Source organism: Saccostrea echinata, unplaced genomic scaffold (assembly GCF_033153115.1).
Source record: "Saccostrea echinata isolate AGI-Se365-2 ecotype Australia unplaced genomic scaffold, CSIRO_AGI_Sech_v1 ptg000001l, whole genome shotgun sequence".
Classification (NCBI taxonomy): Eukaryota; Metazoa; Mollusca; class Bivalvia; order Ostreida; family Ostreidae; genus Saccostrea; species Saccostrea echinata.
In genome coordinates this window covers 45,919,283-45,941,180 of record NW_026889750.1, presented here as the reverse complement: position 1 = coordinate 45,941,180, position 21,898 = coordinate 45,919,283, and the positions used below count along the sequence as shown (strand labels likewise).

Here is a 21,898-nt window from a genome sequence, read left to right as displayed (position 1 = left end):
TTTTATGCATATTAGCTAGTCGGCGCATGCGCATTCATAGTCCCTTATGTAAACATCCACAATATTTTTACTGTCTGTAAAGGAGCGTTTTATGTGCTTATGCGATATCTATAACGACTTTCCATCGACCCTATAAAGTTTATAACAACGCCAAGGATACGTAGTACATAGTTCCAAAGGTAATTGTCGTACATATACCCCCCTTTGTGTGATTTATCGATAGCATCGGTTCTACGGCCCATTCTGTGCAAATGGCGCGCAGTGACGCTACAGGCTAAACAGACATTGTTTCGGGATTCTTCAGTGCGAGGCATCAACTGGACATAATGTGTTTATTTATCTCGCCGCTCGAACATTTGACTAATCTTGGTTACGTGTGAATGAATTTACTTATCCAGTCGTTTCTTGTTTGCTTGACGATGTCAGCCTTGATAGTGGGAGACTCCCATGTGAAAAGACTGAAGTCATTCTTAGGCACAGACCGTCCAGCTGATTCTGTTTTTGATATATCTGGATTGAAGGAAGTAAACTATTTTGGTATAAGCGGTGGACTTGTAGACAATAATCGCCATTTGTCTTTAATTGTATCTGCAGCTAGGCGATATAAACCACAACACCTTATTGTTTTTATCGGGGGTAATGACCTAGATTCATGTGACCTAGATTACAGTGTGGATTGTACAGTGGCTAAACTGACTGCATTTTTAACGCAGCTTAAACGAGGATTTCGTCTGATATCAGTTACTGTGCTAAGTTTCATTCCAAGATATTCGCTTAGGAATATAGACAATTTCTCATATAACCAGCGGGTCAAAGAAGCTAACCTTCATCTTAAAGACTATTGTACTAGCCACGGTCTAGTGTTCTGGAAACTTAAAGGTTTTTCTGAAAGTCGTGATCCAATTCTGTGTGATGGGGTGCACCTTAATAATTTAGGGCATCATAAACTCTACAGACAGATAAGGGGCGTGTTATTGGCTCTACACAGACAGTAATCTACATCTACAGCAAAACAGCATTGAAGACAGGGGCTTCTAGCTGTAAATATTGCTGTGCAAACAATTTTTATTAACACTTTAACTTAATAATTAATGGACAATCAATTTTAAGAATGTTAAATGTTTTTAACAATGTGCAAATACTTAATAGAGTTAGTAATGTAAAATATTACTTGGTCAATTTTACACACCATTTAGTTTAGCGCTATGCATCTTTCGAGTGTATCTTTATTGAAATCAGGTATAATTTTCAAGTTTTAATTACCCATGCTAACATGCTTTATCTATTTCAGTAAAAGGTGTAAATTAAGAACTGCAGACAACAGCATCCAAACACGTATATATATATTTGTCTGGAAACAGGTAACTGCTTCGATTTTAGTACACTTTTACACTCAAATTTAGGATAGCATTCCCTGGTTGCTATAGTTGGCACTAGCTATTGAAACTCAGCTGTGTACAATTTTTGCTGCAGCTAAAGAGCTACATGTATAAGGGCCTTTCGATGCCTGGTATATTTGCATCATTAACATGTTTACTTGAAGCTTCACTGCTATGCTATTCCTGCTAAATTTGCATTATTTGCAATGTTTACTTGAAACCTCGGTGCCATGTTATTCCCAGTATATTTGCATTATTTGCAATGTTTACATGCTATGTTATTCCTGATGTATTGGCATTATTTGCAACATTTATATTAAGCCTCAGTGCTATGTTATAATTGCATTATTTGCTATGTTTACATGAAGCCCCAGTGCTATGTTATTCTCGATACATTTGCATTATTTACAACATTTACATTTAGCCTCAGTGCTATGTTATTTCTAGCTTATTTGCAATGTTTACTTTTAGCCTCAGTGCTATGTTATCTCCAGTTTCATTTGCATTGTTTGCAATGTCTATATTAAGCCTCAGTGCTATGTTATGCCTGGTGTATGGGCATTGTTTGCTGTTAATTTGAAGGTCACAGTGCTATGTTAAGCGACTGGTCGGTCTATGCTAATGATACATTGTACCTACAACATGGTAGTTTAAGCTTGAATGCTATATTGACAAATGTAGGTACATGTTTTACTTATTAATTATGACATAAGATCCTTTTACCTGCACAAGCTTAAGTGCAGTTACTTAAAGTAAAACATGCTTTGTCTGGTAATGATTCCTAAATTGATTTACCAGCTATATGTCATATTCTCTAGACTTAATGCTTGATGTTTATGTTGAATGGTTGAAAACTTCAAACCATGTATGATGTATATATATACTATGAATCCAACCATTCAGTACGAGTAGCAGGATTGTCTTTATTTCATCTATATATTTTGCTTTCACCAGATGGCGTCAACACCCAAGAGGAGGAAGAGAAGCAAAGGAGCCTCGGCCAATACCAGCGATGGCCATCAGATTCCCCCCACTGCAGGAATGCCGCAAGGAGACCAGGAAGAAATGATACGGTCCTGTATGGCTTCAATCCTACCATCTATTGAGGACTCTTTTAGGCGTTATATGGCTGACTATCATAGCAGAAGTAGCCAGACGCAGACCAATCCTTCTACCATCGTAGCACAGCTTGGACAGCCCCAGTCAGCGGCGTCTGATTCAGTCCCTTCTGAGACCGTGCCAACCAACCCTCCACTGTTCCAGGAAATTACCGCACAAGGTAACCCTTTGCCTGAACAAGCTAAAGAGGGGGACTCACACCCTGCAACAGGCCTAACATTGGGGGTAGACATTAAAATAAGGGCCAAAATCCATGCCAACGAATTCGTTAAATTTGCTACCCTATTGCCCAATGACCTTGATTATGAAGAAACTGAAAAGTATAAGTCAGTAGATAAAGATGGTCAGTTAATCTTCGTTAAGACAAATGAAAAAGGTTCATTGAAAACAATCAACAAGTGGATCGAGGCCTTCCACATATTTGTAGCCATTTATGCGGAGAAATTCCCCCATGAAATTGGTAAACTGATGACCTACGCACACACTGTGCAAAAAATCGCCGACTCTTGTGGGGATCGAGCGGCCTTACTGTATGACGAAAAATTTCGGCGTTGGCGCGAAAAAGAACCTTCCTCGTGTGCATGGGATAAGAAAAATATTGAACTATATCAAGAAGCTTTAGTCTTGGGCCTAGACTTCAAGCTTAAAAGCAAGAAACAGCCCTTTCGTGCCCAATCCAAGCAACATAGCTACTGCTACTCCTACAACAATCTTTATGTTTACTTTGATGTTGTCTTTTGATAGGTATTTTTAGTTCAAGCATGCGCACTTGATTTTTATGCATATTAGCTAGTCGGCGCATGCGCATTCATAGTCCCTTATGTAAACATCCACAATATTTTTACTGTCTGCCACCACCCTCCCCTCCACCTTCATTTCATTTTTACAACCAATTGGGCAGATGAACACCCCATATCACTGCTTTGTTTAGGACATACTTTATATCTAGTCCTTCCAATGGCCAAAACTTTGTTGCATAATATTTTTACTAGTCCGTACATTTCCCAGGATACAACTGGGTGATAGTTTTGTAATGTTTTTGTATGTATATATATATGTTTTTGATTTATTGTCATTTATTGAAGGAGTGTTGTATTTTGTACCTGTCGCAACACATCACATGTTCTTGATTTTGGTGTAATATTCTTTTTGCGACTTTTTACATGGTTTTATGTTTTATGCAGCTCTTATGCTTTGTGCTCCTTAATAAATGACCATTTTTATTCTTTATATGGGAGTTGAGTCTTCTTATTTATATGGAATATGGGAAGGCAGGCATAAATATTTTTATTACGTTTAAACGCAATAATTATTGCGTTTAAACGCAAAACATTGCGTTTAATCGCAATAATCATTGCGTTTAAACGCAAAAGATTGCGATTAATCGCAATCTTTTGCGATTAAACGCAAAGTGTTTTGCGATTAAACGCAATCTTTTGCGTTGAAACGCAATACTTATTGCATTTAAACGCAATAAAAAATATTTCTTTCTCTGAACTGGCCTCAACGGGCTTCCGTAAGTAACAGTCTTTTCAAGATTTTTTTTTTGGTAGAGGCTTCTTTTAACTTTTTCCAACAAGCTCCAGATACTAACGTGTGAAAAATATGGAAAGTTTAGTAATTTTATCAAAATATCACAAAGGAATGCATAAAAGTGGACATTTCCCAAATTTATTTTATTCTGAGTTTTATTTGAAATAAAAGACAAACAATAGAGAAGCACATAATTATCATGAATCTCATACTTGACAAATTCTGATTTTCATAGCAACCAACAATTTAATTTTGCAATATTTCTTTAATATTTCATGTTTTTCCTGCCTTGGCAGCAAGAACTTCACTGTTTAACTTCAATATTTACTTCTAAAATGTCACATCTATATCATAAATAAACAATTCTGTGTCTTTATAGTAAGTATGATATTGTCACAGGTAATGCACGAGTGAAATATGAAAGCCATAACAGTTATGGCCAAGGTTAATCTTTCTGTGACAGAGAGACGAACGCACAAATGAAATTCAATGATGCAGAGCTTTTGCGAATGCGGGGGACAAACACGTATATATACATTACATATTCATGAACGCAATGGAAGTTAATGTATTTCATATTTCACAAATGATAAAACTTAAGAAAAATTATGATTCCTCCATTTTGTCGCCCGCTTTCACAGAAAGTGGGGGATATTAATTTGGGTCCGTCTGTCCGTCCGTCCGTCCGCATTTCTGTACATCTGTAACACTTTCGTAACACTTTCGAGAAGCCTTTGATCTTTTGCAATGAAATTTTACATACCAACGCCCTATTGCATAAAGAATCTTGACCTCTATTGATTTTTAGTTCTAAAGGTGTCAAAGATCAAGGTCTTAAATTCTAAAATTTTGTGTGTTTTAACACTCGTTTCCGCGGGATATCTTAAGATGTCTTTGAGCTTGAGCAATGTAATTTTATACCATAACTCTCAAGGGCGCCGCCCACCCCTCTCAAGGTGCTCAGCCCCTTTTTTTAATTTTGGCCTTTTTTCAAAAGTCATTTGGAAATTTGTTGGATCGATCACGCTCAAAGTTTAGAGTTAATCCCCGTTTGCATTAAAAGACGCGTATCAGTTATTACATACAATGCAGGTTGTCAGCAAACTTTATATTCTAAATATTCTTTACTTTTTCTCCCTCAAAATTGCATGTACATTCAAGTTTGTAGCCAAGTCATTTTTCAAGTGAAGAAAATGGAAATACATGTAGTGAAAATATGGCGAGACAATTCAAAGACCCTGGCTAAAAAAGACAATACAGTGGTGTCGCGGTAATCCGGACGCTTCACCTTCCGGACGATATTTTTTTGGGAACCGATTTTTTCCACGTTATTCTGTCTCATTAATCCGGAAATTCGCGTTCCGGATCCGGACGGTCAATTTCTACTACAAAACGCAATATTTCATTGAAAAATGACTCGTTTATCCGGACGGTAATTTTTCGAGGAACGACTTTTAACACCTTTCTTGCAGTAGTGATAATTATTGTAAAAACATTGTCCGTGGAGTCAGTTTGAAGGCGGTTACCTGTGACCTCTAAACAATAGCGTCTATAATTAGCGTGTGTTTACCTCAGCTAAAACACACGTCTTTTATATTATAAAGCCCGAAGAATTTAGCTTATACTGTGTATTAATTAAATTGCTAACGTATATAAATTTATGAGAATTTTGGAGAGTTGTAAATTAAAATTTTTACTGAATAATAAATCACGAGATTTCGTCGTGGTATCGAGTTACGTAAGTTTATCAAAATACGATCGTACATTATTTGAAACTTTTTTTTCTTTTCATAAAACAATTTATTATGATACATAATTCAAGAAAATATATTTCTATTAATGCACTAAGAAATACGTAACTGGCGTTAGTTATAAATGCCGATCACGTCTTTTCAAGATACATAACTTAGAGTTTCTAGAAAAAGTATTGATAATCCTGAATATGGCTTGTGTTTACGTTGATTGTTTGCAATACGTACACTGATTGCAGTATTTAGTTACTTACTTCCCTATGTAGTGAATATACGCGGTTAATCATTTGAACATTCTCAATGGTGATAATGAACAGTTCTACTTAATATGAGCTTCAATAAATATAAAAAAAAAAGTGCCGAAATAAAACAGTAGCAGATCAAAATTTGATCAGCCCATGTAACTACATGTCAAATAGAAGGCGAATAAAGTTTCCTGTGTTAGAAAAGGAAGTCTCAACATAAAACTGCCTATCCATTTTTCATCGTGTAAATTACATTTTAATTTTTTTCTTTTTTTAAATATCTATTATTTCTTTTAAAACTATAAAAATAAAATCAATAAGTCAAGGTAAAATAAAGGTGTTTTCTTTGCCTTCACATTTGATACCACTATCCTCATATGTATATGATTTAAGAGGGTACACCTTTTAAGAAGTGATTCACTTATCCGGACAATTCATTTATCCGGACGATTTCGTTGGAGACGGAGGTGTCCGGATTAACGAGGCGCCACTGTACTTACCTGAAAGCTTCCTTATATAGTATTGATTTAAGCTTGTTTAAATCATTTACCTGTGATCTCAGTTTCGGTCTGCAAGTCAAAGTTTGAATTAGGAATAACGTAAAAATCTTAAAACTTCTATGCAACAATAAGTCATCTTGATATTTAAGTATCTTAATGTATGTACTATGTAGATTAGTTTGCTCAATTCATGATCCACGAGACAAGGGTGAGACTACTATAGATGGTAAAACCTACTTACTAGTAGGCTAATAGAAAAAAAGGACCAAAGCATCCTTATGTAGTGCAGATTCAAGTTTGTTCAAATCCCATGAATCTAGGTCGGACATCATTTATTTAGAGGTTCAAAGTTTAAATGGACATACAAAAATATATTGTATTCTTTTCCTGAAGAACTGAAGTGCCATATTAGTCGAGCCCCTGGCAATTCCACCTTTAAATACTATATAATATGTCATTACTCTCCGATATGCCCTTTAAGAGTTGAATTCAATTAATGTAACTTAGTATTGAAATGGTTTCTGGTCAACCGTTCAGTCAGCTGTAAATGTGTAGCGGTGTATCTGAGACTTTCGTCACCTGTTATCCCCTCGTAATCCTAACCCGTGTCCTGATACATGTAAACGTTAGTGATGACGAGACTTATCTTTCTGTCGTTAACCATCTTGGAATTATGCACGATGAGTGAGGCTTCAATAGAAGAATACAAGAAACTCAAAAAGTCTCTAATGACCAACTACTCAAAGGACATCCGACCTGTTTATGACCAAGATGAAACAGTAAATATTTATATGGTGTTTTATCTGTCGAACATTAACGAATTGGACGCTGTCCAGCAGCGGCTGGTGACCACTGCACACCTTGGTATTTCCTGGACAGATGAGTTTCTTCAGTGGGACGAAGCCAGTACAGGGATCGAAGCTATGTACTTAAAACAGGTAATTTTCTAAATATATTTATATTTTAAAAGTAAGATTGTATTTCTCTCCTCATTGCCCCTATTCCAATAAATCATTGGCTAGTTAATAATTGACTTATGGTCAGCAGGCATGGAGCAAAACATGCATGATCAAATATTATAAATGCTACGCAAACTTCAATATTATACATTTATTGACTGGGTTTAAAGGCAACATGCGTTTTGTCGGACCCAAGGACCAAACTGTTTGCCTGAGGCCGTTAGTTCGAAGGCAAACAGTTTGGTTCGACGGGTCGACAAAACGCATTTTGCCAGAGAACACAGTCAATAAATGTTTTGTTATACCTTTTATTCATTTTTTTTGACATACATGTACATGTATGTCGAACACCAACGAATGCAAATGAGATTTAGCTGACCATGCCCATTGTGTGACGCAAGCGGTCCAACATCTCATCGACAGGTCCAATATCTCACTCAGCGGTCAAACATCAATTTTTTTTATGACCGCTCAGTAAAACATTGGAAATGTTAGACTTTTCTTTGTATTGATTTATATAGGAACAAATTTTTAAAGGTATAACAAAACAAACGCATTTAATACATAAATTAATCATCATCATTAATGATGTTTCACGTTCGACAATATCAAAATTTTACACACCATATTGTTCTAATTTAGCCTTTGCGAAAGAGTTCTAATAGATGTAATTAGAATATCATGTCCGCCAACAACCTATATTATACATGTATGTAATAACTCTCCCCATGCTCCTGTGCTAAATATAGTACCACGCGACTTTTAGTAACTCTTAAACTTTGAGCGTGATCGATGCCAACAAATTTCAAATTGACTTTTGAAAAAAAAATGACCAAAATAAAAAAAAAAAAACGGGCTCGATACTTTGAGAGAAGCGGGCGGGGCCATAGGGAGTTTCGGTATAAAATTTCATTGCAAAAGCTCAAAGGCTTCTCCAGATATCCCGCGGAAACGAAAGTGTTACAGAAGACAGAAATGCAGACGGACGGACGGACAAACAACCCCAAATTATTATCCCCCATTTTCAGTGAAAGCGGGGGACAAAAAGAAAGCAAATTTATTTTATTGATGAGGCCTTCAAACGTCTGGTGACCTTTTTGGGGCTTGTCAAGATGTTTTGGTAGACTGTCCCCCAACTGAAATTGCTTGCTACGGGCCTGGTATTCGATCAGAGTATCATTTCTGCCCCAAATTGTTTATAAATACATTCTTTGATATATAATAGCGTTGCTTTTGGAGAACAAGATTTTTTTTGTAAAAAAAAATCCAAATAAAATATTTGCGGAAAGCCAGTTTGAAACTTGGAAGTTACTACAGTAAATGATAAGAAAATAAGCATGTGGTTTTTTCATCCAAATCTTAAGTTGTTCTCATATATATATAATTCTTGCAATGATTCTTCAGGACTGAAGACTTCTCATAAACCACTTCGAGCACTCATCCAAAAAATGTACCTTAAATTTTATTTTTTTAATTACATTTTTGGATTGAATTATTCTTTTATAATTTATATATAGAGTGATATCTGGATTCCTGACGTAGTACTGAAGAATGGTGTCAATAGGTTTGAGGAGCTAGGTGGCGACTTCTACTACCTTGAGGTCTCCTCGGACGGAACAGTTTTTTGGCTACCAAATGAGGTATTCGAGAGTAAATGTAAAATGGAGATCACCTACTTTCCGTTTGATACACAGGTCTGTGACATTACCTTCATAAGCTGGAGTTTTACAAAGTGGGAAGTGAATGTCACGTTATACGACAAAAACACACCAGTTGAATATTATGACTACGTGGAGAACTCGGTCTGGAGCATTGAGTCCACTTCCGTCCAAGACGGAGCCCCAGAGGATGATTCGGACGCAACGGTTACGTTTACTCTCCACCTTCGCCGTAAACCTCTCTACTATGTTATGAATCTTATACTTCCTGTTGTTCTTTTAGGAGTAATTAGCCTGCTAGTTTTTGTCATACCCGCCGAAGCTGGAGAGAAAATGTCATTTGCCATGGCTGTTTTTCTGTCTTTTGCTGTATTTTTGTCGATCATTAGCACACAACTTCCAGTAAATTCAGAGAAAACGTCTATTTTAGGAGAATATATCGTCTTTCAAATGTCTGTTGGAGTAACTACTATTATTATTTCGTCTTTTCAACTTAGGCTTCACTACCGGAAGTCAGAAGGAAAGATCGGAAGGTTTTACAGAGGAATTGTAAAGTTTGAGAGGTGTTTGCGCTGTGTAAAGTCTCCTTCAAAAGAAGATTCTGAGGAAAGTTTGGAAAAGGGAAGAAAATCACTAGAACCGGAAGTAGATTATAATGACGTAAATTGGCATGATGTATCATCTGCAGTTGATTTCTATTGTTTCTGGACAATTTTATTTCTAGAATTATTTGCAGTAATGGCATTTATGTTATCTATGAACGTGTTTGAATATTTATAGTTGTAAGGCATGGAAAAAAATTTAACATCCAGCTTTGTTATGTATAATAATTTATCTATAATAATATTTAATAAATCGCTATTCATTTTATTAGAATTGAATTATTTTCTTATATTTTGTACTTCAATACAAAAACGTGGGAAGTCCTGCCCAGCAAATCTTCTTAATTGTACATGTATACGGGATAAAAATTCCCTTTGTGTTACTTAGTTATTTGTGTCGGTAAAACCAAGGGTTCAGTATCAACGGAGGTCAGAAGCTTTGTTGCAAGCTTTTTTATCCTTAAGACCATTCAATTTTGTCTTTAAAGCCCAAATTTCTCCAAAAATTTATCCTTATAGTAATAGCCCATCTAACCACACCTTTTCTTAGAGAACGAGAAAAATACTGGATTGGGAACTAGGCACTGTTTTTCCATATTGTTGCAATGACAATGTCGACAGTGTTGGGATATCTTTCAAGTCTTAAGTGTAACAATGTAAATGTGATGGGACCTTTTTAACAAAACGCATAGACATCTAGCATACAATAAACTTAATAATTCTCCTTTTAATCACTTCTTCCTTGCGTCAATAAACAGTTAGGTCTGCATCATATCCATACCAAACTTTGAGTTTTAGATGGTCTAGAGAAAAAGGGTAAAGAAAGTCTTTATTTGGATACTTCAACACTTGAATACAGGCTGGATTCTGTGATTATGGATATTAGCTGCCATATTTTGCGGAAGTCAAGAATTCTTTAGAAGTCTCTCTGTTTATTTGCCACCAAAGTAATTGATGCCTTAATCATGAGTAATATTCTTAATCACAAAAGAGTCTAGTCTAGTATTCCACCATATTTCAAGTTTGAAGTCTACATCTTGTATTTCTTACAAATATCCATCTATCATTGCTTCGAAACTTTTTAATTTTAAAAATCGAGATATCGAGATTCCTCCTACGTGTTCAATTGTTCCCTTTCTCCCTAGAATTTTAGTACTGCTGGACACATTAAATTGGTGATGTGAATATAGTTAATAATGAGACTTTAAATCAATTCTTTTAAAAGGGCCAAAATTAATTTATTATAAAAAAAATCTACATATCGAAATTCGTGTTTCTCTTGTTAAATTTTCAAAATTGACAGTCTGAGATCAAAGGAGCATTTGATTCATATAGTATTGATATATAAATGTTATCAACACTCAATTACGCCATATTGACCAGATAAATACATGAATCAATGAAAAGCCACGTTATTACTTTGGATTTTTTGACCTTACCATAAGAGCAACAGATTTAAACCTTTTGTTATGCTATTATTCTTAAACAGAAGTATAAAACCGTGAATAAAGAGAAGATATATTTTGAATTGGTACGTATTGCTGTACATACGAATTTCGATCAGAAAGCTGAAATGTTTGGAGGGAGAGGATATAGGGGATGATTTATATGATATTTTTTGCAAAATTATATAAAAGCGTTGATTTCTGTGTATCTATTAATTTGCATTACTGACCAAACTACGATTTCTTACGTTAAAGGATTTTAATATATTTTGATACTTCGTTTTCTACATAAAACTTTTTTGGGTTTCTGGTGCAAGGCTTTTGGGGCAATAAAAGAATGCTTGATTTACATGTATTAGAAATGAAATGGCAGCTACAGTTTGTTTTTTTTAAGCAAAGCAATGAAAGGGTAGTAAAACTAGGATACATGAAGAAAAGATGACAAAATGCTCCAATAAATTCATTTCTCTTTATGGATGCCCTGAGGTATTGAATCTAACAAATGGAATACCACTCTTTTGTTCGAGAGCAAGATTTCTCGTCCGTGCCATCATGGTTTTGTTAGGCATAAAAATGGGGCCAAATGCTCATGCATGAATAGTCTACACAAATATAAATGAACAGAAGTATTAAGACGATAAAGTCTTATTTCGGAAATCATTTTTCCTATAACAATAAAACCACTAATGTATAAAATTCAATGGAGCTTTTCTTCTTTAAAAAGATAAAGAAAAAAAATCGGTATTTGTTTACATGAGCGCTGTAACTATTGCACAGAAGCAAGAGTAAGTTTTTGAATTACTGGTTTATTTTGCTGAATTGTTTATTCAGTTGGAGGTAGACGTAGTGCTTTATTTGGGTGGGTTGGGGGAGGGGATAATTCATCATGGTGAAACTCGAGAGCGCTTCATGTCCTCAGTGGCATCACTGACTGAGCATGTGTCTGTTTATTATATGGTATCAGAAAAGTAAAGTACCTATAGCATTGTTGTTATTTAGGTCTATAGTAATATCAATGTTGAAATGGATGAACGAAAAGTAAGCACATCTTTTTTTTTTCTTAAAAGAGTAGCTCTTAACTAGTGCCTTGCCTTGAATCTGGGACCCACGCTCACTCAAAATAAATAAATAAAATAAATAAAGAAATAAATAAAGAAAGAAAGATCCGACTTAGAATTATTTTGTCAAGCAAAGAAAACATCAGCTCCAAATTCAAAAATTCTAAGGGGTGGGGGTGTAATAAATCAGTAGCACAAGTCGCTTTCCTTCATATCAATGTCCCTTCTTGCCATTTTATTAAGAGGCGTGTTTTCTAGGGGGCAGGGTCATTTTGGGTACTTTACGATAAATATAAATCACTCCGAAAATCCCAGGGGGAAGGGGGCGGTACATTTTGTCGTCCTGTACATATTGTCACCGGCGACGATATGTACCTACCCTCATTGTACGTATTGTCGTCCATTATTCACACCAGTGATAATATGTGCGGAGATGAGCTTTAATAATTTTTTCTCCCTGCAGAAAAAGCGACAAAGTGTACATGTACCCTACATGTTGGCATATACTGGTATTCACCGTATATATCCCAACAGACGGGGTGTATACTATATTGTGCACGGGATGTATGCTTTCGAAGCGGTAGGAAGGGGGTCAAGGTATTTTTCTGTAAAATTTCTTAATTTATGGATATCTTTCGCCGGAAATCATATGCTTACGGAAGAGTTTAGGAATATATGGATACCTATGAATCTACTGTACACTTTCTAGTTTCATCAAACACCTCAACACAATTCCGAGGATCAGAGCAAGATTGACGCCACATTGTGTTAATTTATGATCAAATATCAGAACAAAGCTTTAACTGCTTTATCTTCAATTTTATATTTAGTGTTAAACACATATTACTTATATGATGTATGTATTAATTGTCTGTAAATTAAGTAATTCGTATTTAAAGATATTGACGAAAAATCAATATTATGTCCGGGGTGTATGCAACCTGTTGGACCCAGGGTGTATACCCCCTCTTTTTCTTACAAATGTTAGTGCGAAGTATCATTGGAAATGTTCCTATACAAATAATTGTTGTGATAGTTCTATTTTATGTTTAATATCATTCGCCGGTTTGGTAATATAGCGCAACTCGGGGTACATGAAATCAATTTACTGGACAAATTTGATACATGTTCATCGCCCTTTTTGTCGCCCACTTTCACTGAAAGTACATGGGGGATATTAATTTGGGTCTGTCTGTCCGACCGACCGTCTGTCTGTATTTCTGGCTTTCTGTAACACTTTTGTTTCCGCACGATATCTCGAGAAGCCTTTGAGCTTCTGTAATGAAAATTTATACCACATCTCCCTATGGTCTAAGGAAGATCTTTATTGATTTTGAGGTCAAAAGGTCAAAAGTCAAGATCGTATCATCAAATTCTGTCAGTGCTTAACACTTTCGTTTCCAGACGATATTTCAAAAAAGCTTTTGAGCTTTTGCAATGAAATTTAATACCATTACTCTCTATCACCCTGCCCGCCCCTCTCAAAGTGTCCCGCCCCGTTGTCCCCCCCCCCCCTCCCAAAATCAATTGGCAATTTGTTGGCATCAATCACGCTCAAAGTTTAAGAGTTACTCCCCGTTTGTATTAGAAAAAAAGCCAATGAGAAGTGGTGAAAAACACGTTAAAGTACCAATATGCGCAAAGTATTTGGATCCGCGCCCATGCAGTTTCATACGAGGTTATAACATCTGGACGTTATAAGGACAAGAAACTCTACAACTCTACCCCCAGCCCCGCATGGTCTTCTTTTTTCTCTGAATTAGCGAATCTATTTTGCTTTGCAGATGGATGATCAGGATTTTGTTTAACTGATTAATGTGATGACCAACAAATCACCTCCTTTTTTCCGATTAAAAGCAAATCATCCAGATGTTCTCGTAATAAATACTTAATATATGCATTATTTTAACATTTCAAAACTTTTTTTTTCATAATTTCTGCTGAAAATATTTTTTTATATTTATAAATGACTGTGAAAAAATAGCGTGTTTGGTCTTTTGTTATGTCATAAACATCGCACAATGTAAACAGAACCCCACTTCTGTTAACGGTGATGAAATACGGTACACTTCATGTTCACTATGCAGATGTCAAATTATATAATATATGTCATTACTCTCCTATATGCCCAAATTTTAAAGTTAAAATCAATTACAGTTCAGTCAGCTGTAAATGTGTAGCGGTGTATCTGAGACTTTCGTCACCTGTTATTCTCTTGTAATCCTAACCCGTGTCCTGATACATGTAAACGTTAGTGATGAGGAGACTTATCTTTCTGTCGTTAACGCTCTTGGAATTATGCACGATGAGTGAGGCTTCAATAGAAGAATACAAGAAACTCAAAAAGTCTCTAATGACCAACTACTCAAAGGACATCCGACCTGTATATGACCAAAGATGAAACAGTAAATATTTATATGGTGTTTTATCTATTAACATAAACGAATTGGACTCTGTCCAGCAGCGGCTGGTGACCACTGCACACCTTGGTATTTCCTGGATAGATGAGTTTCTTCAGTGGGACGAAGCCAGTACAGGGATCGAAAATATATATTTAAAACAGGTAACTTTCTAAATATATTTATATTTTAAAAGTAAGATTGCATTTTCTCTCCTCATTCCCTTCCTACACAGTGTAAAATACCTATAGGTGTTAGACCTAAAGGCCCGTAGGAACCGGGAAGGGGGGGGGGGGCTATAGAAATACTTCACTATAGAAAACAAAGTTAATTTGCAGCTGTGCCAATCAATAATTTTAACACTATATACTATACAATAAGAAGCTAATTCAGAGAATTTGTGTCCCCCGCTTAAAAAAAATAGCATGCGCAGATGGAGGGGGTCGGGATGGGGGTTCCGACCTCCTGGATTTGCAGAGTTATTAAATGTATAACCTTGACCAACGATACTCTTGACATTTCAATTAATCAAATGCAAACAGTAGGTCACATATACACGAATACTGAGTATATTCACGCTCGATATTGTCAAAATTATACACAACACATGGTGCCCAATTTAGCCTTTACTAAACAGTTCTAATTGATGTAATTAGAATATAAAGTCCGCTGACAACCTGTATTATACGTAATAACTCTCCACGTGCTCCTGTACTTTATATAGTGCCACGCGACTTTTCAAGCAAACGGGGAGTTACTCTAAAACTTTGAGCGTAGATGTTCGATGCCAACAAATTTCAAATTGACTTTTGAAAAAAAAAAATTGACCAAAATAATAAAAACGGGACTGGACACTTTGAAAGGCGCGGGCGGGGCCAAGAGAGTTATGGTATAAAATTTCACTGCAAACGCTCAAAATGTTCTTGAGATATCGCACGGAAACCAAAGCATTAAAACAGACGGAAATTATTACCTTTGATCTTTTGACCTCAAATCAATAGTGATCTTCTTTATGTAAAATTCATCGCAAAAGTTATGTAAAATTCATCGCAAAAGCTCAGTTTTAAGGCTTCTCGAGATATCGCGCAAAAACGAAAGTATTACAGAAAGAAAGAAATTCAGACAGGCAGAACCAAATTTATATTCCCCACTTTCAGTGAAAGCGGGGAACAAAACGAAAGCAAATTATTCTATTGAGCCCTTCAAACGTCTGATGACCTTTCTTTGGCTTGTCAAGATGTTTTGGTAGACTGTCCCCAAACTGAAATTGCTTCCTACGGGCCTGGCCTAGTATTCAGAGTATCATTTCTGTCCCAAATCGTTTCTACATTCTTTGATATATAATTGCGTTGCTTATGGAAAACAAGAATTGTTTTTTGTAAAAAAAAAATAATCCAAATAGAATGCTAGGGGAAAGCCATTTTGAAACTTGGAAGTTACTTAAGTAAGTGATAAGAAAATCGGCATGAATGTATTTTAATCCAAATTTTAAACCGTTCTCATATAATTCTTGCAACGATTCTTCAGAACTGAAGATTACTCATGAACCACTTGGAGCACTCATCTTAAAAAAAAGTAACGTACATTTTATATTTTTTTTAAATACTGGTATATGTTTTGAATAAAATATGCTTTAATAATTTATGAATAGAGCGATATCTGGACTCCTGACGTGGTTCTGAAGAATGGTGTCAATAAGTTTGAGGAGCTAGGTGGTGATTTCTACTACCTGAAGGTCTCCTCAGATTGAACAGTCATGTGGTTACCATATGAGGTATTTGAAAGTAAATGTAAAATGGAGATCACCTACTTTCCGTTTGATACACAGGTCTGTGACATTACCTTCATAAGCTGGAGTTTTACAAAGTGGGAAGAGAATGTCACGTTATACGATAAAAACACACCAGTTGAATATTATGACTACGTGGAAAACTCGGTCTGGAGCATTGAGTCCACTTCCGTCCAAGACGGGGCCCCAGAGGATGATTCGGACGCAACGGTTACGTTTACTCTCCACCTTCGCCGTAAACCTCTCTACTATGTTATGAATCTAATGCTTCCTATTGTTCTTTTAGGAGTGATTAGCCCTCTAGTGTTTGTCATACCCACCGAAGCTGGAGAGAAAATGTCATTTGCCATGTCTGTTTTTCTGTCTTTTGCTGTATTTTTGTCGATCATTAGCACACAGCTTCCAGTAAATTCAGAGAAAATGTCTATTTTAGGAGAATATATAATCTTTCAAATGTCTGTTGGAGTAACTACTATTATTATTTCGTCTTTTCAACTTAGGCTTCACTACCGGAAGTCAGAAGGAAAGATCGGAAGGTTTTACAGAGGAATTGTAAAGTTTGAGAGGTGTTTGCGCTGTATAAAGTTTCGTTCAAAAGAGGGTTCTCAGGAAAGTTTGGAGAAAGAAAGAAAATCACTAGAACCGGAAGTAGATTATGATGAAGTAAATTGGCATGATGTATCATCTGCAGTTGATTTCTATTGTTTCTGGACAATTTTATTTCTAGAATTATTTGCAGTTATGGCATTTATGTTATCCACAAACGTGTGCAAATATTGTAAGGCATGAAAAAAAAATTAATCTCCAGATTTGTTATGTATAATAATATAAATTTAGATCGTTATGCATTTTATTTAAATTGAATTACTTTCTTATATTTGGTACTTCTACACAAAAAGGTGGGAAGTCCTGCACTGCAAATTTTCTAAATTGTACATTTTTTCCCTTTGTGTACTTATTTGTGTCGATAAAAAAAGGGTAACAAGGAAGATCAGCAGCTTCGTTGCAAGCTCGTTCCTCAAGACCATTCCATTTTGTCAATGAAAGTCAAATTTCTCCAAATAAAAAATTTATCATCATACTTAAAGCTTATCTTTAAGCACACCTTTTCGTAGACAACGAGAACAATTCTGGATTGGGAAACAAAGCACTGCCTATGGTTGCGATGACAATGTCGACAGTGTTGGGAATCTTTCAAGTTCAAAATGTAACAACATAAATGTAATGGGACATTTTAACAAAACATAGACGTACAATTTGTAGGCGTAGTCAAGGATTTACAATAAATTAACCTAATAATTTTCTTTGTGAATCATTTCTTTCTTACGTCAATAAATAGTTAGGTCTGCATCATATCCATACCAATCTTTGTTCCTTTGAAAGTGTTATATATTCTTCATGAAAAGGGTAATGAAAGTCCAAACTTGGATTCTTCAACACCAAAGTACAGACCGAATTCTATGATTATGAGTATTGCCGATCATAGGCTTTATAAGCCACCATATTTTGCGGAAGACAATAATTCTCAAGGAATCTCTCTGTTCCTTAAACTTAAATTTGCCACCAAATGAATTGATGCCGTAAACATAATATTCATAATCACAAAGAGGCCCAGTCCTTTATTCCACCATATTTTTAGTTTGAAGTCTGCACCTTGTATTTTTTACAAATATTCATCCATTCTTGATTTGATTCGAAATTACACAAAAAATCTATAGATATTGAGACTTCTACTACGTGTTCATGTTCCTCTTCTCCCTACAATTATAGTCCTGCTGGTGACGTGAATATAGTCAACAAAGAGGACATTAAATGGGCGAAATTTAGTGAATTCTAATCTTTCAACTGGCGACAAAATTTCATAAATATTATGAATTCTGTCAAAGATTATGTCAGACGATGGGTCAAACATTAAAAAGAAGACCTCAACACTTTGTCAGAACGAATTAAAAGTATAGTTAAATGTTGAAATCTCGTACTATACGGTTGAGGAGCAATATAAAAACCATATATCCTTCTATCTTCAATTATTCAAAAGTGAAAAGAATTAGATCGATTGCACGATCAGTATAAGTACTGGACACAGCTGACAAAGCAGAGCAGATACCAACATAGTCTTGAAAACGTATATCACTTTTCAACAATTAATACAACCATTCCCCACGATAAAAGACCAGGGGCCTGTTTTACAAAAGAACTTACGACTATGACCAAAAACTTTCGCAAATTGAAAAAATTTGCAAAATTAATGATTCTGTCTAAAATTGCTGAGGTAAAAATATCTTTCTACATTCCTTTTAAAAAGATAAAATCATTTTCAATTTAATGTAAATTAAAAAGTTATCAGCAGAATTAAATTTTGGTCTTAATCGTAAGTTCTTTTTGCAAAACGGACCCCAGGCATTTTTACAAAATAGAAAACGGATTCTTCGATAAAAATGGAGCTCGTAAATTTGCAAACCTTGTCACGGTCTGGCATCTACAAGTTTATTTTGTTAAACAAAAAAAAAAAAAAAAAAAAAAAAAAAACCACTCGGATTCTACAAATAAAGATAATTTATTTGTTGATAGTAAAAATGTTTGAGTTTCTCATTGACAGTATCTATGTAGTTTTCGAGAATTAAGTCTGCTGGCATTCCCACGGGTACTAATTGTGCACCGGTCTGAACAAACCTGTTTTGTATTCCTGTGAAAGAAAATTTATCCAAAAACTTCATGAAAAGAAGAAGTCTCTCGCTGTAGCCTTCAGTTCGGTAATTAGATATATCGACGTTTTATCAATTAACAACAATAATTATTTCCATTTATATATCGACTCGATATATCCCGGTGAACTTGGATTAAAAGACACCACAGAGTCTGCCACATCTGTTTCATATCTGGATGTTTTACTGACTATATACAATGATGGCCAACTAATAACTTTACTGTATGACAAACGGGATGACCAGCGCTTTTCCATCGTCAACTTCCCTAATTTAAGTGGCAATATCCAACATCATCTACATTTGATACACGCAAGAAAAGGAGCTGAGTACGATCGATTTTTAAACCGAGGCAAGCTACTGACAAATAAGTTGAAGTTACAAGGATTTTACAAATCCGGTTTAAGGACCCTCTATACACTGATGAAAAATGTTTTTGGACATTGAAAAAAAAAATAATATGAAGGTGAAAATACTGTGTCTATTTCATTTTCAACATAGGGAATCTGCCATTTACCCTCAGAAAAATTTTCAATGTATTGATGAACACAAAATCACTGTTGCTTATTTATATGGAGAAAATACATGCAAATAAAGTGTTCAATTAACTTATCTCAGCCTAATAGAATGTTAGAAATGTTTGAATTGATTACAGATAGAGTAATATGCTGTAGATTTTAATTACATGTATGTAGGGGCAGACCACTCTAACTGCTTATAATTACCATGGAATCAGAACTCTTTAGTGTGCAGTGTATAGAGGGTCGTTAAAGTAAGCTTTTCACAATTTCTACGGGTGTTATGACCTTAATTATAATTACAACCTATCGTTTAGTCGTATTTGGGTTTTGCTTTTATACTTAATTTGACTACGGTACCCGGTGTAATCCGTCTACCATATAAATCTCATGGCGGGCGTGAGCAGTCGACAGGGGATGTTTGTTCATTCTAGGCACCCGATTCCACCTTTGGTGTTTCTAGGGTCCGTATTTTTTTTTATTTTTTATTTTTTGCTCTGTTCACGATTCGTTTTGTTTACTGGATTTAGGAGATTGATCACTGTCCGTTTCATTCACCTTTTAGATATATACACACTATAAGCTCATATGCTTTATCTCACAAATTAAGGTCAAATGCTTCTTATAATAAAAAGTGATATAAAGTACGATAAAAAACCTAAGATATATTTGATATCTCATATCAAGGTACATTCCCTTTAAAAATATCTCAAAGTCTATGTTTTAAAGAGGAGTTTATCAATTAATGGTACAATGAAACAATTTGGATAAATTTACTATGTTTATTTTTAAATTGAATTAATCGAGCTTTCTTTAATACTATTTGGTTCATTTATTTAAAACAGAGATCTTAATGGTGAGTACTTGTCTAAATTCTTTGCACATTTATCATACTCGTCTCTGTTTCATCGAAATCTAGCGCCAAAAAGAGACAGCTGCGGATAAAAACCATGCAAAAAGGTAGGATTATAAAGTATTGCTATCTTTAAAAATGGTTAATTGTTATTATTGAGAGGAAAGTTCTTTTTTTGCAGGCCGGTAGGAAGCAATTTCACTTTGAGGGGGCACATCTATACATTTTCAGTTGGGGGAGGGGGCACTATCAACTACCAAAAATTCCTTGACCAGCAAAAAAAAAAAAGTCATCAGACGTTATATTGAGGGAGATCAAAGCATATAGCTGCTATGTTTTCTACATGTTCTATATATTGGCAAAAATATTGGGGAGCACCCCCCCCCCCGGTTCCTACGGCCATGTTTGCGGTTTGAAATTTGTAATTTTGTTGTGGGACGGATCTCACTTGCAGCTAGATTTCAGATAGTTACTCTGAAAATGTTAGTTTTTAACTTTAAAAGCAGCCGAACAGATGGTAGAGAAAAAAAATGTCATCATCTTGCACTACGAGTTTTGTGATTAATAAAAATAAAAAGTTACAGGATCTGTGTTAAACCGAAAGGAAGACAGAATCTTCAAGAATTAAGCATTACATAGAAGGCGATGCAGTGCGAGAGTGGAAAAAGGGATTGTAAAATGAAATATGATGTTATATGACGTCCGTAATTAAGTGAAACAGCAATTCTATAAAAGTTATCTGAAAGGGTAAAATGAACAGCTACATACCTGCAAAATTCTAAGCTGCTTTCAAAAGAAGGGAGAAAAAGATGGCTTCAATGGGCACGAGACCAAAAAAAAAAATAAATAATTTAAAAAAAAAAAAGAAAAAAAAAGAGGCCCAGGGCCCATAGTGCAACAGTTTAGAGGATCCATAGAGTACAAAGTAAAATGAACTGATATATGAAGCTTTGTTGCCAAAAAACAAGAGCAATAGCAAGATTAGGGTCAACGAAATAATTAGTTTAGTATTCAGTAACAACTCATAGATTAAGTTCTAATTTGTCCCCCGCCCATATCATTTTCAACAAGCAGACTATTAAAACACTATCTGCTTCTGAACTATTTTTAACCCAATATTATAATCTCTGACATGGCCTTCCTTGGTCTTTAAGAACATCTAATAAGTTATTTTTGTCTCATTTTTATTTATCTATTATTTACAAGTCTACCTGATCATTAATACTATGAAAATACATTTTGTATTATGAAAAAAAAAATCTTCAATAATTCTCTTGTTCTATTAACCTTTCAAATACATTATTTACAGTAATTAACTATCAAAAGTGAATGGCAAAGGGGAATAACTTCTCTCAGTAGAATACAAATTAACAAAGCCATGGCTA

The 21,898-nt window shown here is 35.1% G+C and overlaps 1 protein-coding gene and 1 pseudogene across 2 annotated transcripts; both read left to right on the top strand.

Moving 5' to 3' along the window:
• Positions 1-21,898, top strand: part of LOC133197835 (uncharacterized) — a 50,577-nt pseudogene that overhangs the window by 13,173 nt on the left and 15,506 nt on the right.
• LOC133192943 (uncharacterized) lies at positions 105-3,728 on the top strand. 2 transcript variants are annotated; one of them, XM_061328956.1, is made up of 3 exons: positions 105-179; positions 1,292-1,361; positions 2,334-3,728. In XM_061328956.1, the coding sequence occupies exon 3, from the start codon at positions 2,334-2,336 to the stop codon at positions 3,237-3,239; it is 906 nt and encodes a 301-aa protein (XP_061184940.1). In that variant the 5' UTR covers positions 105-179; positions 1,292-1,361; the 3' UTR covers positions 3,240-3,728. The 2 variants fall into 2 exon arrangements, with proteins under 2 accessions (XP_061184940.1, XP_061184933.1); XM_061328949.1 differs by lacking the exon at positions 105-179 and adding an exon at positions 951-1,040.